General features: G+C 35.5%; 1 protein-coding gene and 1 long non-coding RNA gene across 2 annotated transcripts; one reads left to right on the forward strand and one right to left on the reverse strand.

Annotated features, from left to right (window-relative positions):
* Window positions 1–2,419: 2,419 nt before the first annotated feature.
* LOC140168943 (uncharacterized) lies at window positions 2,420–5,085 on the forward strand. The gene is made up of 3 exons (XR_011861293.1): window positions 2,420–2,522; window positions 3,095–3,223; window positions 4,980–5,085. It is a non-coding gene; the product is annotated as an uncharacterized lncRNA (long non-coding RNA).
* Window positions 5,086–13,225: 8,140 nt separating this feature from the next.
* On the reverse strand, window positions 13,226–17,375 carry LOC140169224 (integrin beta-like protein C). The gene is made up of 4 exons (XM_072192481.1): window positions 17,345–17,375; window positions 15,520–15,668; window positions 13,982–14,205; window positions 13,226–13,448 (listed from the first exon to the last, which is right to left on the reverse strand). The coding sequence occupies exons 1-4, from the start codon at window positions 17,373–17,375 to the stop codon at window positions 13,226–13,228; spliced, it is 627 nt and encodes a 208-aa protein (XP_072048582.1).
* Between the last annotated feature and the right edge of the window lie 5,838 nt (window positions 17,376–23,213).

Genomic DNA, 23,213 nt, shown 5'->3' on the forward strand with positions numbered 1-23,213 from the left:
ATACCTCACAGTGGACTTAACTCATTTTGGCCAAAAGTGGACATAGCTACTTCTTGCTCTAAGCCCTCGATATATGGCTGCTATAGAAAATATCCCCATAGAGGAGCTGAACCAATAAGTGCAATATTTTAAATGAATAGTGGTAATCTTAAAATTGTTCAATCTTTTAAGATCAGCACATTTTATCTTAAATAATTATATTTCATCATGACGTAAGTTGTTATAACATTAATCGAGCAACCTTAAACAAACATTATGACATATTGCACTCATTTGTAAAAGAATTGTTTTAATTTAATATTCAATACAAACCAATTTCTTCCAGTACTGCAGATGCAGAGAATATTCCTCTGGCCGATAATTCAGTAGATCTGGTAACATGTTCTCAAGCAGTTCATTGGTTCAACTTTGATGCTTTTTTCCGTGAGGTTGATCGCATCCTTACCCCAAATGGTGTGTTAGCTGTCTATTCCCGTGGTGACTATGTATTGGTACATGATGATGCTGATGTAGCCAAGGAGCTGACAAAGATATATAAGGATGTAGGTACAGCGCTAGGAAAGCAGCAAGTTTAAAAAATCTCCACCCCTCTCCTAACTTTTTGAGCCCTGGTCCCAGTTGTAATAGGTAAAACGGAGCATCCTCTATTTATGACATTTTGCAGTAGATATATACGATAAATGCTTATTACCAAATTCAGTTGATCCCGATTTAGGTTTGGGAGTTATTCATGATCATGTGTATTGCTCCATAAGCCACTGTGTTGTAATTTCGTTCTGGTGTAGCAGAACTAAATACGCATTTGACTATATTTTTACTAAACGAATTAATCTGTAAGGAATTTGTTTTACATATACATTATTATGTAACCAGAGGTTTCCAGTGGTATAAAATCTCAACATTTTTTGCGAAAAGTTTGGGGTGACGGGGTGCGGGTTTGAGGCTGTAGATCACGAAATACCCTCTTTAACTTTAGAGGCCTATCAAAATCAATTTTAAATATTTCAAGAAGTGTTGTGTATGTTCATGCGATATCAATTTGTATGCTTCATCTGTTGGTTTTGCATGGTACACTCATAGAAATGACTTGTTCGCCTTGTTGGCGCAATTCAAAAGGAGTAAGTTTGGACAACTCAAAAATAGTGTAAAAGTTCATTTTAGTTATCCGAACTTAAAAATGCTGAAAAAGCTCAAAAGTTCCGTCAACTAATCAACTTTGTTGGCATTACTTAAAAAGTTGATGTAAGTCGTTGCGTCAACTTTTTAAGTAATGCCAACTTCTGAATTCAAGTTCAGGGAACGTAGAAAAATAAACAAGGTTCAAAGAACCAATAAGTTGAGTTATTGTAACTCAACATGTAAGTTGATGTAACTCGTTCATATTAAGTTACTGGTACTTATTGTTTTGAGTTATTCCAATTTGGTACTTTGTTTCTTAATTCACGTAATTGGATCATTTTCTGCACAGTTAGCAGTATTTAAATATTTATTTTTGTAATCAGTGCAAAATTTTGTATACTATAGCACACCTCTAGAACATTATGCTAACCTAGTTTGTAACAACTCAATAAGGTAAGTGCAAATAAATGCGACCAACATAATGATATCAAGTCAGCGTTACTCAATATTGTACGCGTTGGCATTACTCGGAAAGTTGACGCAACGACTTACATCAACTTACTGAGTAATGCCAACGAACAATTTCTATGAGTGTAGGCCTATATGTTATACATTTTTATAATATTAATTGTATGATTAATGATTGACAATGATAGGCCTGTAATATCAATGATGTTCCTGAAAACGTATTTTGTTGAAAATAAAATATTAAACACTTTATTTGTTGTTCAAACTGTTCAAAAGTTTCAAAAAGTAGAGCATAGGAGGGGGCTTTTAAAACTTCCTGCTTCCTTTACGTTGTCAACGTGTTTTTCTTGGTGGATTTCTCTTCTTTTTATAAATGTAGCCAAATCCATGAATAAACGAATAAATCGAAAAGTGAAGTAGTCCATGAATAAAACGAAAAATATAATTAATAATAGGCGTGCAACATAAGATCCATATTCTAGTAATTCAGCATCGAAGTGGTTACGTAATTCTCTTGGTTACCGGATCACGCTATTTTTATATCCTTCGAGTACCATATACTTTGTGTGGTGATTGTTTCGATCGTAGTTCATTACTCTGGCGCGTGATCCCGTTGGCATAGTAACATTACGTAACTTCGATACTGAATAGCAGAGGCCTCTGAGCTATGGGGTAAGGAAGAGAAAATCAAAACATCACAATGAATATGCATTCCTTTTATCAATGAATTAGACGTCTATCATAATGATATAATGATGATGAAAGAGTTTTACTTGCAATATCTTGTTTACATTGATTCTTTTTGTTAATTTATTATTTTATTCATTATTTCAGTGCACATGGAAAACATTAGCTTCTTATTGGAACGACCCAGTCCATGCCACCAGACAAAAAGGTTATGTAGATCTTACTATACCATATCCAGATTTTGAAAGGTATATATAACTAAGCAAAGTAGATTTAAACTGTCATTTAACTAGTCATGACCCGGTAAGGTTTATACCATGCATACTTGTTCATTTACAATATATATGCCTCATAGCATCAGACATTGATGCCAACGACATTGGATAAATCGGGTATTAAAATGCGCGTAATTAAATCACCCTTCTTTCTATGTTGAAATAATTATTAGTTCTGAAGCTATAGGCGTATTTATAACAGCTGCGTTACTTTTTGTGCAGACTTTGTTATAAGTGTGACCCACTGCATAGGGGAACGAAATGAGCGACATGAATTATTCGTCCTTAGTGCCGCAGTATTTATTAATTAATATGTCCACAGTATACTGGCAAACCCACAGCTACGTGAACAACGTGAATATTATACATTTGCAGTAAGGTTTCTTCCCTCAAGTTATATCCTATGTAATAATGAAATTTATTGAGTACATATTGTGGTAAAAATCTCAAAAAGAAACTATACGTAACTTTAGTGTATACATGTTGAGGGGCCAAGTGGACTTACGGTCTTCTTGCGCTCAGGTCTTCAATTGTATTTTACACAGAGTGACAATGGAATCCCAGATGGACCTAACTCTAACCAGTTTGACAGGATTTATCAGCAGCTTTACTGCCTATCAGCGTTTCCACAGGGAGAACCCTCACGATGACATATTTACTCCCTTACATAAAAGGTAGGCTAAACATGATTTAGGTTTATTTCGTCATTCTATACTTGTTTGGCGGATTCTGTCAGTGGATCAGTCTGTCCAATGGTCCAATGATGTCATCGCTCAGAATACAGAAAACGATTGCTTTGAATCTGGGTCAAGAAATATTCAAATTTAGACCTGTCTAAAATTATAACATAGCTTCCCAAGGCTGTTAACGTTTTGGAATTGTTTGGCGTGAGACACTGTGGCACAGTTGAACAGTGGCGTACCAGAATTTGTCGTCTAGATTTTAAAAGCGAGTGGTTAATCACTCGCTAGCAAGTAGAGGGTCGGCCTTAAGACGGTATTTACGTAGAATTTGTGATTATTTGAGCACGGACGCTCGAGAATAAAAAAAAAAGTGTGTGGGTGGTAGGGGGTGTAGGGTGGGGATGTGTTTGTAGGGACAACTATTTAATTTGACGATGCGTGACATGCAAATGTAATGTTAAACTATTCTATAGTTAGTGAGTGGCTGTGTATCCTAGTGGAACACCTTCCTATAATGCATTGGCTGTACCCTGTAGTGGAAGCCTTCCCATAAAACATTGTTGAAATTATGCTACAGCTCATTTGAAAATAATATTCAAGCTCGGAATTGTCTAAGACATATCTACTTTAGTGGAATGTATTGTATTCCCATAATGTCATCTTAAAGTAATGATATAGCTTCCCATAATGCATTGTTGAAGCTATGCTATAGTCATGGTAAGTGGCTGTATGCCACTAGATGAAAACACGATTTAAGATAAAAAGCGCCATCAGTGTTGACTTTTTCTTTAAAATGACATAGTTTTACATGCCATCAAACAACCGGGAACACCTTCCCATATTGCATTGGCTGTAACCTGTAGTGAATTTAATAATGCAATGTTGACATTATGCTATATCTTCCAACCATGCCTTATCGAAACTATGCTACAGTCATGGCACAAACCCTATAAAGAAAGCGGATATACCCTGTAGTAGTTCACCAAGGGGACCTGTAGATTCCACCAAATTCCGAATTTAGAGCAGTGAATATTTGTTTTATATCCTTCATTAATATATTCATTGATTAGTTAAAATATATTTTATCATAGACATATGCTTAGGCATACACGTAGGCTAGGCTGGATTTGCTTTGTTTTGTACATGCAGTCACGCAGCGCGCACACAGTTGAGCACTGACCACTAGGAACTGCGACGCGAAATGTGGTTATACGCGCACAGGGAAATAGTAGTAGAAATAGTAGTACTATTTCCCGGGGAAAAAGTACTTCCAATAGTACCCCATTCCCTCATTAATCGGCCTTTTGACTGCTTTGCAAAATAGTTATTTTGGTCACATGATACCCGTTTAACCAAATGAATAAGCATAATATTAATGAAGGTTATAGGATATCTTGAATGGAACTTTAATATCTCTACTGTGTGATTTGCTCACAATGACGCCCACAATTTAATTCGAATTTCTACTTTTGCACGATTGTTCACAATCCAGGGAGTTCTGAACCTTAAATTATCAGGATAGTTGGAGGTGTACTTACAATTCAACGCTACACTTTGTATCATCGTGAGATAAGATTCACGTCAGTGCTTTTACGCTTTTGCGCCGTTGACATGCTGACTCGGTGTATTGCACAACGTCAGTTTTAACTGCCGTTGAGACAAAGTAAAGCCTGTGTACACCAATCTTGCATGTGCATTGCATCTTTTGACATTTTTAAATAATTAAAATTATTGCCCTTCCATGCAGGTTTCTGCAAACCTTGAATGTTCAAACTTTACCTGAGGAGACAACGGTGACAACAAGCTGCCCTATATATATGCTGATTGGACGCAAACCTGGCACCAATTGAAAACTGAAGATGCATGCCGATTGTTCATTTCGTTCATTTTTTGCCATTCACGTAATTGGATCATTGGATTTATTATATAATTTATCTTTCTGCAGTCATGTATAAATTTACTAGTTTAAGTAGTTGTTTTGTGGTATTTTTTTCGTTTTTTTTTGGCGTAAATGCAGGACAAAAGCACAAATTTTAAAAATCGAAAAGAACAAAGACCCTCCCCAAAAAAAAACACCAAAAAAAGCCACCAAAAACGCGTTGGATCATTGGATATGCTGCTTATAACAGGAAACTGGAATGGTTTCAATAATAGAAGTAACCAGAGTATCAGAGTGCATGCGCAAATACATTGTCGTTAAAAACGAGCAAAATAGATCGGGAGGTAAATTAGGATAATTTACTGGGATTTGTCCTCAAATCAGGGAAAATATAATTTACTGCATTGGCAACCGTAATTAATGGCATCCAGGCGTTTCCATTTTCGAAATGTAGACCTATTTGGAAAATTCGGCTTCGATGCAAAAAGTGGACTCCCCCGCCCCCAACATAAGGGAGTGTTCATTAATACTTTGGTAGGGGCTGGTCTTCCTCCAATTTTTCGCTCAAAACTTTTTGACCCCCTCGATGGACCGCTAAACTTTTTGACCCCTCTCTTTGACAGACAAAACTTTTTGACCCCCCCTATCGTATAACAAACATTATACTTAATAGTGTTGTTTCCAGTGGTGTAGTATCTGGGTCACATGTCATTGAGGGAGGTAAATGTTTGAAACATTCCCAGTGGGGCAATTGCGCATGAAATACAAGCACAAGGAAATTTTTATTTTATACTTAATTTAGATTTGTCCCAAATCATGGTGTTTATCTGAGTTTACAGGTATTAATGAAATAGAGGATTTTTTGGAGGTTCATAGGCACATCGGCATATAATTTGGATCCGTGGCTATTATGATAGTACAAATGCAAAAATTTGGCCATATTGAAGCTTAAATGGTCAAATATTGTTAAAATTGGAACTAATGCAAAAAGCTAAAATGGTCAAATATGAGATTAATTTGGTCACACAAATGTTCACAGGTGTCAGTTTTGGCCCCCAAAGACTGTGGCACCTGGGCCTGTGCCCACTCTGCCCTATGGTAAATCTACCCATGGCCTATGTGTACAAAATAATTTTGCAATAAGAAAGAGTAAACTGAAGTGTGCAGTTTACGTGCAAAGAAATCCAATGTATTTGCAATATTTTCTTGATTTAGTTGCATTTTGATCAGATTGGTACATAATCGTGTTTGAAGAGATATACAATTCTATGATCAAAAGTGCCAGTATTTGTTAGACCAACCCAGATGTTGCATGTTGCTGATCATCTTTAATGTTATATTAATTAATAGATATGTGTACACTAAGTGCCATCATTTTTTCAAACAAAAGCACTGAAAACCCAAACTTGCCCATGTTAAAAGTGATATGGAAGTTCTCAATGCGCACGAAAATTTTGGGTTTTAAAGCGCGCGAAAATTTTGGGTTTTAAAGCGGAACACTTTTTTGCCCCCCCCCCCCCTTTCCTACCACCAAAAACTTTTTGGTCCCCCCTCTTTTAAGGTCCAAAACTTTTTTCCCAGCCCCCCCCCCCACCAAAGTATTTCTGAACACTCCCTAAATGAACTTTTGGTGGCTCTTTATCATATCTTTTCAAGGAATAGAACTTTGTGACTTTTCCTAAGTTTTGATCTTTTGCAGATATTTTTTTCCCTTTTCACTAAGAACCATAACAGTTTTGAAGTAATGTTTCATATAATAGCCCTAAGTCGTGATTAAATGGAAGCTTCAAATATTCATATGTTATGATAAGCATTAACCCTAACACCGGCCGTGGTCTTTGCTCTAGGACATTTAAAAAAAAAGACAAAGGAGAGAAGATGAACAAAGAAGTCACTTTGTAGCCCCAGAATTCGAACCTTAGACCCCTCACGTGCCCTGCACAATCCCAGCAAACACAAAATGTTTTACAGGAAACGTTTATATGTCGTGTATAAAAGGGTATAAAAACGTTTTAATAACATTACAAAAACATTTTTGAAAACTTGACACAAAACATGTTATGTTGGGGTTGAAAAAATAATTTGCAAAAACGTTTGCCCAAAATATTTGCAATAATGTTTTAAAAACGTTTTCATGACCTTTATATAACCCGACATTTAAATGTTATTACAATGTTTTGAAAAAACCATTTTAAGAACATTTCTGTGTTTGCTGGAATATTACTGACCGGCAGCCACGGGGGTTTTTCTGACCCGGCCAGCGACACCGCGAGTATTATATGACTTCAGCGTGTCATCACATCACGTGGTATGCATCCATGCCCGGTTGATTTGTCAACTGTCTAGAATAATCCATTTTCTGGCAACACCAGATTTTGCAGGACAGAACTTGTTCCCAGCCTCAAAGTGTTGCTTTCGTTGCAGTTATGGATGTAATCATGTATGCAAAGTGTTTAAATATTTTAGATTAGTTTGTGGTATTAAAGGTAACATGAGTGAATATGTAGAAAATGCATTATATCGAAAAATGCATTTTGAAAATTATCAACCTTTCCGGCAACACTGGCTTTGCAAGACAAATAGCTCCAGAGATACCAGATTTGGAAGGTGAAATATCTGTTCAAGTACCAACAAAGATGAAATAAGTCTGGGTGCTCAAGCAAAATTCGTTTTTAGTCTTCAAAGTGCTAAATTGGCAATGTTGCCCATCCCTAAAATTGCGCATAGGGAAATATTATTGAAATATTGTTTGCATCTGGGGGAAAGCACAAAGATAGTTCTTTGAGGTTTTTTAATATGACCTCAAATTTTAAGTAAAGAACAATTCAGAAAAGTACATATTTTCCCTTATTACCGTAAGACAGAGAAATTGAAAAACACTCGGACGCAAAATTTGCATGCATGTTGGCAATCAGACACGACAACCATTTATTGACTTTTGTTTAAGACCCGCACCAGTACCTACAACAAACAAACAAACAAACAAATTCTATAGCCAAATATATAATAGGAGATTCTCTAATCGAGCGAACTATACCCAACCCAAGACTCTAGCGAAACAACGACCAAAGGCGCAGAAAATCTCGTTTTAGCAACACCAAATGTGATCCAAACTTGCACTCGGGTAGCCGCCACCCGAGGCTTAAATTCTGAGCGTTTGACCCCTAACCCGTGGATCATTAAATCAAATATCATGGCTAAACCAAATGTGATCCAAACTTGCACTCGGGTAGCCGCCACCCGAAGCTTAAATTCTGAGCGTTTGACCCCGAACCCGTGGATCATTAAATCAAATATCATGGCTGGAAACTCAACAATAAATTACGGTACTGGTGCATACAGATCCCACGCTCCCAAGTGGATTTTTGTTGTTGTCGTGTCCAATACAAAACCAACAGTGAATAAATCACCACCTAATCACGCCCGAAACCCGCGAAGGCGACAAATCCCATTGGTTCCCGGGTCGAGCCAAACAATACAAATTTATCTGCATGACAATGATTGACCTCTGACCCGGTAAACAATAACATGGATTCGCCCATTTCTCAGCAAGGGTAAATTGAGTTTAACTTGTTGCACTGTGTTAAACTTTATTTTCACCCCAAAATAAGCAAAAATCGCTAAAATCATAAAATCGGCCGTTGCTATGGCAACAAGCTCCGGAGGAATTTTTGATGGGGTGCATGTGGTTTTTACCTGGAATTGCACTTAAAAAGGACAGGGTTTGTGAAAGAAAAGCAGAAATAATGTTTTACAAAAGTAGACTAATGGTATAAACACGTAAAACAAACCTGAGCTTCTTTTTGCTATTTTAGTGTTAACCATTTATAGATTTTGACTCATCACCGCATAATAAAGACAGGGTTATTACTTTTTATGATGGGGGTATGTATGTGTGTGTGTTTTTTAAATAATAAGACATTAATCCATTGATGAAGGTGAAACAATCAAAGCATTTAGATGTGAATATTAATCTATCATTTATCAACATATGAAACCATGCCAGCTTGTTTATAATAACAAGTATAGTTTATAACTCGTGAAACATGGAAATATGTGACACGCGTCACATAATTATACAAAAGGAGAACAATGTCATATTACATCAACTCAATACGGCTGCAAACACGGAGACAGATGAAAAAACAATTTCATTATGTTCAGGTTTGGTCACTTGAATTAGAATATGTTCTAAACAGTAAATAAATGAATACTCCGGATTGTGTGTAAATGATAAAAAAAATGTTTCAAATGTTACAATAATTCAATAATTCATTCATACTTCAAAGAAACACACTTTAGCGACTTTGTTCTTATTTCGGTAATCAACGTCATAAAAAAAGCGCAGGGATTTATAGTGCGCTACGCACAGGCACAACGTCTTCTTCTTTGTCTACGTTTTCTTTTTTTGGCTTTCTCTTGTACTTCTTCTTGATCATTCGGGTATGAAATAAAATTTGGATTCAACTTGAACCAATTATGCATCCCCATTACCATTTATCGGATGCAGAAAAGCATCGGATGCATAATATTTGGGGTCCTACTTGTGACACCTCTGGAGTCCAATTAATAGTGATATACTTGATACTTCCATTTCCGGACATAAGAGAAGATCAGAAAGTAAAGAGGAACTGTAGGATAATGAGAAGATTGACAAGGACTGGTGCGTGAAGTATAGTATGTATAACTCACGGAGTACTTTCTGAAGTTGGCTTCCCATGTATCTCCGCTGTAAATAATGCTTCTGCGTATATTGCAATCTCAGACCCATGGACTGGAGAGGGTACGATCAGTGTGGGCTTAGTAAGTGTACACCCAGCCGGTAGCGCTTTCACCTCGATCAAAAACTGCAGCGGAACTGTACTTAGAGCAATTGTTGAAGTTTTGGTGAGAAAATCTTCAATATAAATTGCAACACACCAAATAATGCCCGAAGATGGGAACGTTATTGTACAAGTGAGCTGCAAATAAAAAGTAAAACGTTCAGTATTAGGTTTCCTTCAAAAGGAACTTACAATCAAAAGTATGATACAAGGTGTCCCATAAAAAGGTTACATGTAGAAAATGACCCGCATTTTGGGATGGTACAACAACATAATGTTTTTTGTTGAGATATTATTTATTTATCCTTTTTTGTTCAGATATTATTTATTCCTTCTTGTTCAGATATTATTCATTTATTCTTCTTGTTCAAGAAGGATAAATAAAGTTTCAACTCCGTATCTTACAAACAACTGAACTTATGAGCGCAAGATGACAAGGGTGTTAAGAGTGGCTAACCCTCAAAATATCGCACAACGAAAGCTGAACACAAGCCCACCTTTGTTTTCATATTTTGTCTTCATTGCTTTTTATTTTACTCCTAAATTTTTCATGGTTGAACATATTAAACAAAATAAACGTATTAAAACTGTAGTGCTGTACACTAAAAATAAATCAGTTTTATAGCTATTGACTCTTGTTTGTAACAAATACAGGAAGATACGAGTAGTCATTAGAAAAGAACACTATTTGATGAAGGCGTTTCTGTACGCTGTGTCTCATATCATCAACATAGTGAAATTAATAACAATATTGTACAATGTACATAGGCTTTGTTTGGGTTTTGATGAGTTGAAATCGCTGCAGTGTTATATACTGTAAGCATATTGTACATGTCTGACTGAGCTCTTGAAATAAAACTTAACAAGTTTTATTCTCTTTTCATCAGAATAAAATACTGCTATGGCTGGGCCTACAATGCCCCGCCAAATGCACGGTGAGTGAGATGGTGGTAATGAACTTCGTGTTGCATTATATTACGTAAAAACAGTTTGCTCTGGAATGCGTGAAACCCTCCAAAGAATCTTAATAGAAAATGAGCCAAATAGAGTAGAATTGCACAAGTTTACGCCCTTTGCGCACACTGGCACATGAAATACAAAACTTCACCTTCATTTGGGCTCAAATAGCCTGAAATTGAAAAAGCCAGTGCAGTGCTGGTAGCATACGTCATGAGACTGACAACCCAGCAAACACAAAACGTTTTCGACATCATTCGCAAAAGGTTATAAAAGGTTGCCAGAAAACGTTTAAATGTCGGGTTATATAAAGGGTATATAAAGAGTATAAAACGTTTTTATAACCTTAAAAAACATTTTTGATAATCTACTGTTCAGCAAACAAAAATGTTTTACAGAAAACGTTTAAATGTCGAGCTATATAAAGGGTATAAAACATTTTAATAACATTCCAAAAACATTCTTGAAAACTTGATACAAAACATTCTAAACAAAATATTATTTTGGGGTTGAAAAACTATTTTGCGAAAAATGTTTGCCCAAAATATTTTCAATAACGTTTTAAAAACGTTTTCATGACCTTTATATAACCCGACATTTAAATGTTATTAAAAGGTTTTGAAAAACCATTTTAAGAACATTTCTGTGTTTGCTGGGTGCAAATATTTTAACATAATGTTATTTAAGTATTGACACAATATTTGGCAAAAGGTTTGCAAAAATAGTTTACAATAACATTTTTTGCAAACATTTAAAAATATTGTTGTAGTGTGTTTTCATACAAAACGTTTTAAAACGTTATCATGACCTTTATATAACCCGACATTTTAATGTTATTAAAACGTTTTTACCTAAACCAAAAGCCAAAATATAACTTATTTAAAACGTTTTTAAAACGTTTTTGTGTTTGCTGGGAACATTATGACAACAATATACAGACTTGACACTAAGTATTGAATATTTCTTTTGCTAAAACTAGTCTGAAAGCAGTCTGCATAAACAGCACGGGGTAAATATTAATTGGGGTGTGTTGGGAAATGGTGTAAAATAATTGTTTGATAGAAGATGTGCTTTCCATGAGTTAACATTATGGTGCTCATAATATAGTGCATTTGCGTATAATGGCGGATTTGAGGAGGCTGAATTTGTGCTTTGTGTTGGACACAATTTCAGACTTTATGCAACATTTATCAAATTTAATGGGGTTTGTGGTGATATTTCCGAAACTTAGTCAGCGAATGGCATTCGTCAGAACTGAAATTCACCTGAAATTATAATTTTTTGGATAATGAAAGCATCTTAAAATATGGCCCCTAAAATGGTCGGTACTCAGAAAGTTTGAATACCTCCCCGCCCCCACCCCCGGGGTCAAATGTTATATACAAAAACAACTGCGCGGATTCCTGGTTGTCTTTTTATACAGTAAGTTTATAACATTTGGCCCCAGGGGCCATTAAAACTTTCTGAGTACGACCACTTTTAAGGGCCATTTTTCAAAGGCTTCTCCCACATTCAAAACTGATATATTACAAGTGTATTTCAGTTCTGATTAACACTTATTGGTATTTAGGGTCAGTAAATATCACCACAAACTATCAATTTGATAATAGGTCCTATCAGAGCAATGTTGCTCAAATTCTAAAATTTGGCCCCCACAAAACTCAAATTCAGTCTCCTTAAATCCACCATTTTATGCCAATTCACTACATTATGAGCACCATAATGTTAACTCATGGAAAAAACATTTTCTTTCAAACATTATTTGACACCATCTCCCGACACACCCCAATAAATATTTAACCAGTGCGGTATATGCAGACCCCTTTCAGATTAGTCTTGGCACTTCGTAAAGAAATATTCCCTACTTAATATCAAGCCTGTACTTAGGCAAAGGTTGCTTCATACTAATAGGAACAAACTACATTATCTGGGCAAAGTCTTTCTTGACTGCGGTTAACGATTCGGTTATATAACGACCTGCGAATGTGCTTAACTCAGTTAAAGGTAGAAATGCGGTGAAATACATACTTTGTTTAAGGAATATATAACGTAGTGTAAGATTTACCACCTACCGGATCTAGACTTAAGATACTCGGCAAAGGCTGGATCACACCGCCACTTACTCCCGTAGCCCATCGACATCTGATGTAATCGCCATCTGTATCTGCAACTAATTAGATTATATTTAAGTTGGGCCGTATTTAAAGATAGATCATGGAAAATGCATATCACCGCTTTATATCCTATCATCGACTAAACTTGATACCTGACCGACTTATCAAACAAACATTTATTTTATCAACGAAATGACTAATTTACTAACTATATAACTTACTAAACCACCATTAAAACCCAGTTGGGAAGGAGAGAAGTGTGCTTACTTGGTATGGCTATGGTGTTTGTTGTACCCGGAGGAACCTTGACTACGGGCGAGATGGTGGCCGTAGGTGATGTGTTTATGGGTCTCCCAACAGGCCTTGGAGTAAGATCCACATAAGATCTCAGATCCCAACTACCACCGCCGTTACTTAATGCAATCCAAGCACCACCAGCAAATCTTGGTGTGCATGAGAAAAAAGGAAGGATATAATTCAGACTAGGGTTAATTAACTGTTTGGCCTTCAGAAACATTTGAATAGATTATTTATTTCCAAGTTCTTACCATAAGCGTAGATGGAGATATCACCCCCCCATATTTTGATAAAGGGATGGTCCATACAACCACACCCCCCCCTCATATTGACTCATGTATGTGGGTTTATAATCAAATTAACCTTGTATTTTGCTATTTTAGCCAAAATGGTGCCAATTTTTCCCCATGGCGAAAAGAGATCTACGCCACTTTCGTTTCTTCTAAAAGCAAGGGATGGCATGGCTCAAAACACCACACAATTGTCCTGGTCATGATTGTGTTGACCAAAAACATTTCAAGGAAATCTGAAAAATAAGAATTACGTAAACGGTACAATGACCTTAAACATCACCACTCGAATTATCCAGGCTTCAAAATAATCATTGTTCAGATTATTTTTCAATTAACTACCACGGTTTTAAAATTAAGTTCGTCATGAATCAACAAGAAATACTTACCGTAACACAAATGACGTGGATGTTGCAGTGAATGTTGTTGTAAATGACCCACCAGACCACTTATCAACCACATCAAAGTCATTACAGTATGTGCTCGCAACAAAACAATTACTGGTATCCATTTGGCATATTTTGCCTGAACCTATGAGACCATTATTGTTAATAGTCGTCTGACTACAAGGTACAACGTCTATGTTCCAGGAAAATCGCCACGTGACAGTTATCTGAAGCGTTAAAAGTCACGAAAGTTGTTAAAATGGTCAAAGTAGATGTAGATGTTTTGTATTTATACCCACATGTGGTATTTGTAGTACCGTATGTACAAACACAATACCCCACACGGATAAGACAATATACTATAGATGACATAAGGAGATAAATAAGGGTACACTTGGCTGGGTCCCTGATTTTAGGTTTTCATAATCCCTGCTTGTCAAAAAGTACGACGGAGGTGTATCTGGATTGACTAAACGTAATTGTTTTGGTGGCATTTAGAAAATTGACTTTTAGAGTCAAATAAGGCGAAGATTGTTACACGAGTAACAAAAGTGCCAAATTTGGTATACAGGTTTGTATGAACCTAAAGTTTATGAAAATAAGCGGCTCTCAAAACACTTTAAATCCATTTCAAATGAAAGAGCTATTACATTAAGGGCTGGGGTATGAACGTTTGGACAGTATTTATTGTGGGACATTAGAGCACATCAGACATATCGAATTGCATTCTGAATACGAAGAATGTCCTTCTGATATCAAATAATTTGGATTTTTTGAAATTCGCAATGTAATACACATTTTATGGCAAATGATTAAAAATTGATATTTTTGATATTTAACAGTATTTGAAGTAAACTTTATAAATCCGATGATTTATACTTAAAGTGTATGTAGGTGGGATGAAAAGCCGACGATCAATTGAAAATTTTGACCTTTCGTATTGAAGATATGGATTTTTTTCCAAAAAAAAAAAAAAAAAAAATTAGGTCTTTTGGGGAAAAAATCCATATCTTCAATATGGAAGGTCAAAATTTTCAATTGATCGTCGGCTTTTCATCCCAGCTACATACACTTTAAGAATATGTCATTAGATTTATAAAATTTACTTCGAGGACTGTTATATATCAAAATGTGAAAAATATCAAATTTTAATAATTTGTCATAAAATTTGAATTATATCGTGAATTTCAAAAAATTAAAATTATTTGAACTCAGAAAGACATTCTTCGTATTCAGAATGTAATTCGATATGACTGATGTGCTCTCATGTCCCATAAAAAATACTATCGAAACGCTCAAAACGCTCATTCCTGATCCCTTAAATTTACCAAAATACTGTGTTTTTAGCCCAAAAAGTACCAAAATAAAGTCTACATTTTGGAACCGCTTATTTTCATAAACTTTAGGGCAATAAAACATGAGCATCAAATGTAGAACTTTTGTCACTCGTGTAACGATTTTGACTCTAAGGCACTATACTATTTGCCAGGTAGTCCAAAAAATAGAGAAAACAACATCAAACAAACATAAAGATTACCAACCTGATTTGGTTGATTGTATACTGGTGCCCATGTGATCATGCCACCGCGAAAATGATTGGCCACAACAGTGCAAAGACCACAGAGTAGCCATAATAATATCAAAGGATTTTCTATTCCCATCTCGTTGACTAATTGGACATAGGTTTCATCTGCAATATAATTATGGAACTTTTCAAATTTAGTATGTAGCCAATCTGTATAGATTTAAACATTTTAAACGTTTTAAAAACGCAATATATCATAATCATATAACCACTTTGCGTTCGGAGCATGCCCAACAAACATAAAACGTTTGACAAAAAACGTTTGGTTATAAACATTATAATAACATCAAATTTTGCAAAAACATTTTACAACATTTCCAAAAAATCGACATAACCAACAATTAAATTATATATTTTATATAAACGTTTTAAACTAAACCGAAACGTGTTTATAATCCGTTTTAAAAACATTTTTGTGTTTGCTGGGAGATGGACGCTTAAATCTCCAAAGATGAAGATACAGTAACTCTTACCGAGTTAACAACGCCAAACTATCCATCAACGAACAATAAATGTACACTAACAAAGTGCCGCCGCTGCATGGAAAACAATTGAACTTAGGGTCAAAAATTACCCTTTTTGTAAATTTCACTTGTTGATAATAGAGCAACGCGCTTTCCTTATTGAACTTATAAATGTAATATGTAAACCACAAATGGCCAAAGTGTTTTCTTTTCATTCCGGTGCCAGTCAAATACATGACTTATTAATGAGCTTGATCTCCAAAAAAAGTAATAAATACATTAATACGCATATAATACAGCTCTTGCAAGCTAAGAAATAACACGCATAGCTATTACATTTCAACATAGCCCATGATAATAATTATTCTTGCAAGACTGTATAAGTGGTTTCAATCTATTGAATCTGCATGAAGAAGTATTAGCATTACGGTTGGTTACGCGTCACTTTGATGTAACAACCTAAAATATTTTCTCATTAAATCGCGGTCATAAAATTGAAATAAAGGGTGTGACCTTATCCTTTACGTCCAAATATAGTGTCCTTCGGCTGCGCCTCACCCATTATTTACGTTTTTACTGTCTCGGGCATATTATTTGCGTGTAAAGGATACTGCATTACCCTTTATCTTTTATATGTATAACTTATTAGTAAAGAAGATAAAGCTTTGACCTCATATTTAAGTTTTTTACCTGTTTTAGGTAAGATTAACCCTTCAAGTAGAATGCCAACTCGTGAAATGATTAGGCCATCCGCCAGTCTTGATAGAAGCAAAATGAATAAGTGCTCTTTAAATTGTACCTTTTTATCGTTCTATTCACTGCGCTTGATAATTTAAATTAGATTTTAAAAATTTAAACAATTTTCAATTGCTTTAATGTAGTAGCTCTAAAAACTGCAGAGTGCTCGCATGGAATTTTATGTTGGAAGTCGTAAATTATACGTCTACCGAACCCACCTGGTAAATTGTCTATATAAACATCTCAAAACTATTATTATGTCGTTGTTATGTCATAATGTAATTGCGTCCTCATAAAATTAGTAAATCTTCGATGTGTACAAAGTGTAGGTCAATAACCAATTTGTTAAATAAACGTAGAAACATTAGATTTTGGCTGCATATGAGTGCACTTACAATCGTGTAAGAAGTAAATAACACGGGGGATATATATTTCACAATCAGGCGGCTTCCAATGTAGAGCTTAATACAGGGTGTCCCAAAAAAAACCCTCAAAAAGACACCTTTAATCATTAAAGGAAATCTGTACCATAAACTAATCAATGGCTAATATAGTTATATACCCCTAAATTAAACATACCAGACGGTCTGCGATTCATGGAAACCGCCATGATAGCTCCTTTCTGCCACAAGCGGTCAGTGTAACCTTTCACACAGACCCGCGGCGAGCGTGTGTCGCTATGGCATTCGCAACCCCACAGCGAATTTTGGTTTTAGTGCTGTTTTTACTTTTCGTTCTCAAAAGACATTGTTGATCATAAATATTACTTAAAATACATTTTTTATGTTCTTCTGTAGTTTTATGGGTAAAAATTGTCGCGTTTTCTTTTGAACGAATGTTGAATCTGAACTTTGGTAGTATTCGCTTCGTGTCACCAAAGTTCACGAGGGACGAGGCTCGTGGCACGGATTTCGCTAGTTTCAAAATCGGTGTACCGTTACAGCGTAATAAAATGCATCGGGTATCAATATGGCCGCCACCATGGATTACAAAACGATCGCTGATTGTCGTAAGGAATTAAGAATTTCTCCTTTATTTGGACGTATATAAGCTTGGGACTTTTACTGTTTGTCGTTTTTATTATTACTGCAACTATATAGCCATTGATTAGTTTATGGTACAGATTTCCTTTAACTTTAATAAACCACAACAATTGTTTCAATCGGCTCACAAATTTTGAAGATATGCCCTTTTAATGAAATGTACCCGTTTGTCACTCTGTCCACGGAGGAGGTTTGCTACTTCAAGATTGAAAAGGAGAAAGTAACGTAAATACCATCGCCGTGTTTGCCTAAATTGTTTTAATTGAATTACGATTTTGCACAGTCACGTTTAATATGTATTCTATTACCCCCACGACCCATTATTCAAAATCGCGCAATGTGATTTGTTGACACGCGTCACGTGACAGACCATTAATTAGCGATAAAGTGTCAAGGGCAACGAACTTTATGTTCTTCTATCATCACAGCGCACAGCAGAGCGCACAGCACACCTGCTTATGTAGGGGAGAATGGAATGTCAGGGGTGTGTTATTGTATGTGCATACGTGCTTATAGGGGAGAATGGAATGTTAGGTTGTGTTATTGGAATGTGCATACGCTTTGGCTACGCGTATACACTCCACCTTGAGATAAACAACTTGAAATATTTGGGCAAAAAATTTGATATTTTCTCTTTAAATCACACTATTTTGTGGCAATAGAATAGAAATAAAGGGTGCAGCATTATCCTTTACACGCAAATAATGTGTCCTCGGCAGTAAAATCCTTTAAATAATGAGTTCGGCTGCGCCTCACCCATTATTTACGTTTTTACTGCCTCGGACACATTATTTTCGTGTAAAGGATCATGCATTACCCTTTATTTCTTAAATATAGTAAAGAACATTGATCAAACACAAACATTCTTATTAATTCATTTACTTTACTTTTATCCAAACACCCTATTTCCTTTGGAACTCACGATAGAATCCTATGTGCTGGTCACCATGAACGTATTTATACATAATGGGTTTTCAAATTGGAATAGAAGTCTGCTATATCTTATCCCAAAGTATGGGAGAGAAATTATTTCCCATTTAATTGTAAATAAAATTAAGTATTATTTGAGATTTAAAAAATCGACATTCTGGATACAAATGGGACTTTTAAGTTTCTTCAATTGATCTACCGTATTGCCATTTGGTCTAATACCATTTCGTCTAATTCCCGTTTAGTCTATATTCAATTGGTCTATTACCAGAAAGGCTAATTGCCACTTAGTCTAATAATCGTATAGTCTATTGTCCATTTAGTCTAATATTGTTTGGTCTAATACCCGGTATGTCTACTAACCATATAGTCTAATAACCATTTGGTCTAATATTTTTTAATAACCATTTGGTCTAATAACCATTTTGTCTAATAACCGTTAGGTCTAATACTCGTATGGTCTAATAACCAGTTAGTCTAATACCATTTCGTCTATTTATTAATAAACTAAATGCTTGTAAGACTAAATGGTGTGTAGACCAAATGGGTATTAGACCAAATGGCTATTAGACCTATAGGTTATAGACCAAATGAGTATTAGACTAAATGGTTGTTAGACTAATTGGTTTTAAACTTATTGGTTATTAGACTAAATGGTTATCGGACCAAATGGTTATCGGAGCAAATGGTTAAAGGACCAAATGATTATTGGACGAAGTGGATATAGACCTAATGGGTTTAGACGAAATGGATGTTGACGAAATGGATATTAGAGCAAATGGTATTAGACTAAATGGCAAATCCCCCTTCAATTGATCATTCAAGACAATGATTGAAGTGAGGAGGAATCCCTAAAGTTATACGGGATGATGTTCTACGATCAAAATAAAGCAGCGACATAAAACGATTCATCACCAACATTGAAACTGGTAAGGTGGTAAGTTTAGCTTATCATATGTCACAGGGCCTGTTGAAGGTTTTTCTCTATGAGACAGACAGAAAATCATATATATTTGAGAAGCTTTTCACGAAAACCCTTATAAAAATGCATACAAATCTTGAACCTGGTTCTATCACGGATAGGCAGCCATGTGGATATTCATTAACTGTTCATAAACTGTTCATAAACTGTTCATAAACTGGTTGACGGTGACGGTTTATACTTATATCTAATATTCTTCTTGGCGGGATTTACAATGAATCGTAATCCCGTAAAATATTAGTTCTGAGATATGTGATGGTATGCACAAAACAAAATCCAACGGCAAATGTAGAGCACCATTTCCCCTCATTTGACCTTCGCAAAAAAGTGTCTACCTCCTGGTCGATTTACGCCAATTCGTACGGATTTTTCGAGGTAGTGGTATTCAAAACCTTTGTATCGGTCATATATTTGAATTATACGAATTACTGCCGAAAAAGGGAATTTAATACTGTGGGGTTTTGTCCGATTTTTGTATTGAAATTTGCTAGTTCGAAAAACACGCTATTTATCTACCCAAATAAACTTAAATCTACTTCTTTTTTTGTTGCAACGTGCAAGTTCTATGGGTTGGTATGATAATTTGACAGTTTTGTAACTTTTTGTTTTAAAACAAAGAAATTCGAGCTCTTCAAACAGGGGAATGTCATGAGCTAATTAGTATGCATAACTGGTCACGGAGCGGTACGCGCACTGGTTGTTATGCATATTTACTTTCACACACTGGCTGAGTACTCCAGAAATTGTAGCTTTTCATCGTTCCATTCAATTCGCATCTAAATCTAAATTAGATGTTAACAATTTAACCAATGTTTCATTTAATTTAATGCATTATCGGTGAAAAGTGTACACAATGCTCCGGCTAGCATGCTTGCAGAGCATGGATTATGTCGAGCAATATACACATTACACTACATCCTTAGATAAATCGGCCAAATGTTACCGACGGTTTAGCTGGAGAAAATATGTCATTTAACCATACTTTGGCGAACACAAAATTTGTGCCAAAAAACCCGGGTTTTTTTGTGTGTGTGTTTGTGTGGATTTTCCCCCAAAATGAGCATTTTGGTCCAAATTTGACCTTATAGATGAATTCATCAAGTCTTTGCCTGTCATACTATATTCTTTAGACCAACAATTTAGCAGTTATGAGGCCCAAAAGTTTCCATAATTCCAGGGTTAAAATGTTAAACTTTTTAATTATTAATGGTCGCCCTTTCCTCCCAGGTACATAGACTTTAAGGGGGTACTATACACCCCTGCCCAATTGTGTGCCTATTTTTTTTCTCAAAAATTATAGCGCATTGGTGACAAGTAAGATATGTATATTATAGGAGTAAGGACTACAGCTACTGCACTGGAAATGTTATTTCAGCACAGACAGCAGTTGTGGAGTTACAGTCAAAAATAAGGGAAAACCAATATTTGATCAATAAATCAATAAACACTTGCCTTGAGTTGCTGAATTTTCAGTGCAGTAGTTGTAGTCTTTGCCCCTATAATATTCATATCTTACCAGTCACCAATGCGCTATAATTTTTGAGAAAAATGCAAAAATAGGCACAAAATTGACCAGGGGTGTAGTACCCCCTTTAGTACATATCATTATAGGTTTATAAAGTTTACTTCGAGGACTGTTAAATGTAAAAAAAATATCAATTTTTTAATAATTTGCCGTAAAATTTGTATTACATTGCAAATTTAAAAAATCAAAATTATTTGATATCAGAAGGACATTCCTTGGATTCAGACTCCAACTTGGTGTGTCTGAAGTGCTATATGCGATCCATTAACATGCTTAAGTAAATATCCGTAACGTCTAATTAGCAATTATGGTAAATTGGAAAGAACATTGATCAAACACAAACATCCTTATCAATCAATTTACTTTAGGGCACTTATGATTCCTTTTCTTATCACATACAATTGAATATATGAATACAAAACCACCCAAGTCCATACCTTGGCAAATTGTTGCTATACATAGGCCTGTCATATATATGAAAGATCAACTCAAATTCATCCTCTGTGTCTATTGAGCATGTGAAAAATAGCATGTATGAAAGAAACACCCAATTCCATGATTTGAGTCTTGTAACACATTGATTGAAATCCAGTATGTATAAAAGTCCACTTGTAGCACATTCCTTGCTGGAGAGTGACTTCTGAAAAAAAAATTGCTTTAATAAAGGAAAGTGTGTGGTTTATATTACATGGCAGAATGCCTATCAACATTATACATACCTGTGTGCTTTATTTTGTATAATCTTACTAGTGGTAATCTCATTCTAACATTGTGGTCTTTGTATATGATTCAAAAAACCAACCAAGTCCAGCATTTAAAATGAACCCCACGAAGTCCCTGAAATGCTAATCGTCATACCTAATACAGTTAAATCCACTCATGTGCACGTAAAACTTACCATATTGACCAGGTAAATCTAACTGAAGGAATTAAAATGATACACATGTTTTTTCTCTCAAAATCACTTCCCATGGACTTGGGTGGGTTTTGTATTCATGTATTCGATTGACTAGCTTTATAACATCGAATAATTATATGCCCTGAAAAATGACATGACGTACCGGTACACGCAATCAATTCAATGAGCAGCGCTCGTAACTTGTTACGTTTGTCCCTTATTTTTCTTTCAGTTAAAATGAAGTTCAAAGAGTGTGATTCAGCGCTCGAAATAAGGCGCGTCCTTGCGTCAAATACCCGTGGAAGTAGGCCCGGATCCGCAAAATTTGTACGCTACGGGTCCGCGTGACCCGTAAAAATTGAACCAAGCAAAGAGCAGAAAATCCTAGTTTTGTTGTTCCACTGGAAAATCTGGTTCACATAATAGGTCCAGCTACCTGAGTACTCTTTCATTTTAGTTTCCCATCAAGTTTTCAAGCCGGTTTTTCCATTTTCTACAATCTAGACATATCGTGATCGCCGTAGCTAATTCTCTCTCTTGAAATTTCAAAGGAATGGGTCCGGCGTCGGACCCTTGAAAATTGGTGAGGACCCTTGAAATTTCAAAGGCAAGGGTTCAGAAGACCCTTGGATTTTTCTTCTTATTTCAAGGCCTGGTGTGATTCACTATTCTCTTAGTGTCACCATTAACGATGCAACGTTATTGATTAATAGGAAAACCATTTAATTAATTAAATGTAAATTAATTTAAGTCAACACGCATCAGTGCTATTCATCGCGCATAGCTATTGGAACCATGTTAAGTAAACTGGTGTTTCACAGTTAGATAAGAATCGTTTTAGTTTTAATTAGTGATAATTGCAGAGTAGCTGGTTACAACACTTTCAGTTGGAATTGTAAATTTGTAAATCCACCAAATAAATTGAAAGTTGATCAGGATCTGCATACTGCATGTTTAATCGTTTTAAAGCATACACTTGCATTGTTTCGATATATTCTTTGCGTTGAAACAAATTATAGAACATATTCTTAATCTACATTGACCAATAAGGACTTGCTTTAGAGCAATAA

Source organism: Amphiura filiformis, chromosome 14, assembly GCF_039555335.1.
Source record: "Amphiura filiformis chromosome 14, Afil_fr2py, whole genome shotgun sequence".
Taxonomy (NCBI): Eukaryota; Metazoa; Echinodermata; class Ophiuroidea; order Amphilepidida; family Amphiuridae; genus Amphiura; species Amphiura filiformis.